The sequence below is a fragment of the Glycine max genome, chromosome 3 (assembly GCF_000004515.6).
Source record: "Glycine max cultivar Williams 82 chromosome 3, Glycine_max_v4.0, whole genome shotgun sequence".
Taxonomy (NCBI): domain Eukaryota; kingdom Viridiplantae; phylum Streptophyta; class Magnoliopsida; order Fabales; family Fabaceae; genus Glycine; species Glycine max.
The window spans coordinates 5,152,211-5,156,139 of record NC_016090.4 but is presented as its reverse complement, the minus strand read 5'-3'; the positions used below and the strand labels follow the sequence as shown (position 1 = coordinate 5,156,139).

The 3,929-nt window shown below is 29.1% G+C and overlaps 1 protein-coding gene across 1 annotated transcript; it reads left to right on the top strand.

Annotated features, from left to right (window-relative positions):
• The first annotated feature begins 326 nt into the window (after positions 1-326).
• LOC100499821 (ACT domain-containing protein) lies at positions 327-2,403 on the top strand. Its single transcript, NM_001249549.3, has 4 exons — positions 327-471; positions 598-723; positions 1,110-1,280; positions 2,137-2,403. Exons 1-4 carry the CDS (start codon positions 391-393, stop codon positions 2,209-2,211), a joined length of 453 nt encoding a protein of 150 aa, NP_001236478.2. The 5' UTR covers positions 327-390; the 3' UTR covers positions 2,212-2,403.
• Positions 2,404-3,929: the final 1,526 nt, after the last annotated feature.

Genomic DNA, 3,929 nt, shown 5'->3' with positions numbered 1-3,929 from the left:
TTATTAATTATTAACATTTGCTTAAAATTCATGTGTGCTACTCTCGTGTACATGTTTGGAAACATGATAAGGGATCACTGAGATCAGTGACCACTCCAAATATACCAATTTGCAATTGAACATGAAATATTTTTCGGTAACATATTTTGAATATAAAAAATTCTTGAGAAATATCCAATGGCAAGGCCAATTTCGTAATTCAGTTTTCAAAAGCATAATTTAGTGGGGAATATGTAGGTAGTCGTCAGGGAAATAAACAAGAGATAACAAATATTATTTACACCCACCCTTCCTATATATAAAAAAAAGAAACCCCCCTAAGCCTCATGGGAAAGGAAAGCCATCGAGAAACCAAAAACCAAAATCAATTAGAGGAAAGTTGGAAGAAGCATGGATTCTAGGCGGCGTAGTAAAAAAGCAGCTATGCAACGCAAGTTGCAACAACTTCGATCGGTTACAAATTCCAGTGCTGTAATTCACTCTACACACTGATTATAATATATATGATGCATATTAACTTTGGCTTTCAATGCTTCTTTAGCATAAATCAAGAGTTTTTCATTAGTTTTTGACTTTATTTTTTGGTTAATTTGGCAGGTGAACAAAGCCTCAATTATTGTGGATGCCACCAGATACATAGAGGAGCTGAAGCAAAAAGTTGATGGGTTGAACTCAGAGCTTGGAACTGCTGAATCATCCATCTCCCAAGACGAACTTCCCATGGTGCTTATTGTTTTCATACTTTTTTTTTTTCATTTTTGAAAGCAAAAGAAATTTTATTAAAGGGTTACAAGGATACTCCAACCTGCATACATATAACAGTTGCATGACTTACTTTTTCGGATAAAACTTACATATTTATTTATAAGTGTTGTATCTGTGCAATTCTCTAATCAAAATCAAAATTTTATCTTGATAATTGGCGTGATAAAAGTTTGCATTAAAAGTTACGCATATTATCAAAGTGAATCTTTGATTCTTATTAGAGAATATTACTAACAATATCTGATGAGTTGTAAAAAGATTTTTTTTTTCTCTAGCTCTCTCTCATTAATCTATAACATAACACATGTTTAACACTTTCTATATTTTTTCTTAAAATTTCATAGGTCACCGTAGAAACCCTAGAAAGGGGATTCCTCATTAATGTGTTTTCAGAAAGGAATTGCCCCGGTATGCTTGCGGCAATACTCGACGCCTTTGAAGAACTGGGACTTGATGTGCTTGATGCTAGGGTTTCTTGCGAAGACACCTTCCAGCTTGAAGCTGTCGGAGGAGAAGTAAGATAATACACTAGGATATACATGATCATCTAATTCCTTCCTACCTTAATATATTTGCCTTCTTTTGTTTTCCTTTGGAATAATTTTTAAGTGTCTAAAATCAGGTCACAATTATTGGCTTAAATACCAATGACTTGTGAAACTTTTAATATATATATATATATATATATATATATATATATATATATATATATATTACTTTTTTTTGTTTCATTTATATATTTTATAGTATTCTTCTTTTAATTTTCCTTGCTAAATAATTTTAACCATGTAAAAGGGGATCACAATTCATGGCTTAGTTAATGGGATTACATCACTTGTGAAACCAACACAATAGTTCATATTCTCCTGAAATAAAAACAGTAAATTAAGAAGAAGGAAAAAGGAAAATAATCAAAATATCACGCGTGAGTTGTACAACTTTGGTTTGAGCGACATATCTAAAATTCTAGCTTCATAGTCCGAACTCCAAAGTACTGACATAATAATGAGTGTGGCTCCCATATATGGATTCGTTTAACCGTGTTCTGTAGTTGCATGGGCCGTGTATCCGCCAATAAAGCAAGAATAACACTACTATTTTGTAGATATAATTTATGTAACAAATTATACAATTTAAGAAAAAATATGTAGGATAGAGAACATTAGATAAGAGATGTGATGGAATAGAAAAAAAAATTCAAAAAAGCATTTTAAGAAAATTATTATAAGTGTTTCAGTACTCGTGAAGTAGACAGCTATATTATCCACCTTTTGTCATGGAGTTAACTGGTTAATTGAATGGTGCACCTGAAAATTCTCCTATATGATTTTGATACATGTGTAACACTGGATAAACCTGTTGGTTTTGCAGAGTCAAGAGAATGAAAGCATCGACGCGCAAGTAGTGAAGCAAGCAGTGCTTCAAGCAATCCAAAACATGGATTAGTCGATCGAAGAACACATTTGCCTAAGAAGAATGTACCTCAGACACTCTTAATTTCTTAAACTCTTTGTATTAAATATAAAAGTTACGTATCCATGTGATGAGAGAATTTAAGTGTTATACTATATTGTGCCAAAAATGTAATTACCTGAATGGCCCTTACATGTGATGTGGCTTCTTCGTTTGTAGGAAAGAATGAATGGACAGGGATCGTCCAGGTTAATTGGTACAATTAATTGGAATTCAATGCGTTTGAAAAAAAAAAAAAAAGGAAGTTAATAATAACTATTTTTTGGCTTGTTAAACACACGCTCATTGTCAACCTATGGCTATATATATATATCAAACTTTAGACTAAAATGAACAGAGGAATTAAACCATTAGAGATTTAAACTATGGAATAAATAAAGTGATAAAATGGTATTTTACGCTAATAATTAGCAAAAAGATTTTGATTTCCAGGATATTGCAGAGTAGAACTATGCAAATGGCCGAAAAATATCAGTATGTATTATTTTGTACTGCTATATATACAAATAGGCTGCTAGCTGTTCCAAGCAAATGTAAGGGAAACATAATGAGAGAAATGCGGTAGAGTGGCTGAAGTTAGTGACGATATACTACATTGTGTTTTTGTGCTTTATTCCTATTCTCACTTTGGTCATTTTTATCTTCAAAATGCTTCATTTTAGGGTGATTGCCACTGGCTTATTAGTTATATGGAAGACATATAATGGAATTTATCGAAGCAATTCCACAAGGACAATTAATTAAAAGTTATATTACTTATATCATATATTTTTATAGTATTTTATATTGTTTTTATTTTGTATTTATTTTTATTACATTGATAATATGATCTCATACTTTTCTTTATTTCTCTTTATTGTATATCAGTTAAATTCTTCGGTAAGTCCCTATAATCAACATCGCTTAAAAAATCCATAATTAAAATTTTGTAGTTAAATTCTTACTATGATAACTGTTAATTTAAATATAAATACTCAAGGCTTTAAAGGCTTTATATTTGATCATTTTTTTTATTCCCAATAATTTTTTTAACCTTTTTGTTCCTAATAAATTTTTATTTTGTTTTTAGTCCCTCAAGTGATAAAAAAAATCACTTTTAAAAAAGTGCTATTTAAACAAATTTGAGGATAAAAAAAATATATTGGGAACCAAAACCAAAATTTGATTATTTATCAAGGATCAAAAACATATTGATCAATTATAATTTTAAAATTTTAGTAACATGAAATTATTATAATTATAAAATAAAAAAATTATTAAACTTTGTTTTATTATAATTTTGTTTTATTAAATAAAATAATTTTTATTGTGGTAGTAAATACAACCTTGTTTTTATATCAATTATTAGTAATTTTTTTACTTGTGTTTCAAAATCACCAAAATATGTGAAAATGATCAGTTACAACCATACTATCGTTGTTGCTGACACACTACATAAAAAGGACAACATTAAAACATTTTTTAACAATTAGAAGGTCAAATTAAACATTTTGAAAATACAAAGAACAAATTGAATATTTTAATTAAAAAAAGAAGAAGAAAAGTAATTTAATCAACCTTAGAAATAATAGACGGTTATAAACTCTATAACCCTAATTAGTTTTACACAATTTCTTAAATTGAGCCATCAATTGACCGCTTGTTCAACTGTTAACATATTGTTTGATATGAAAACAATAGAAATATAAATA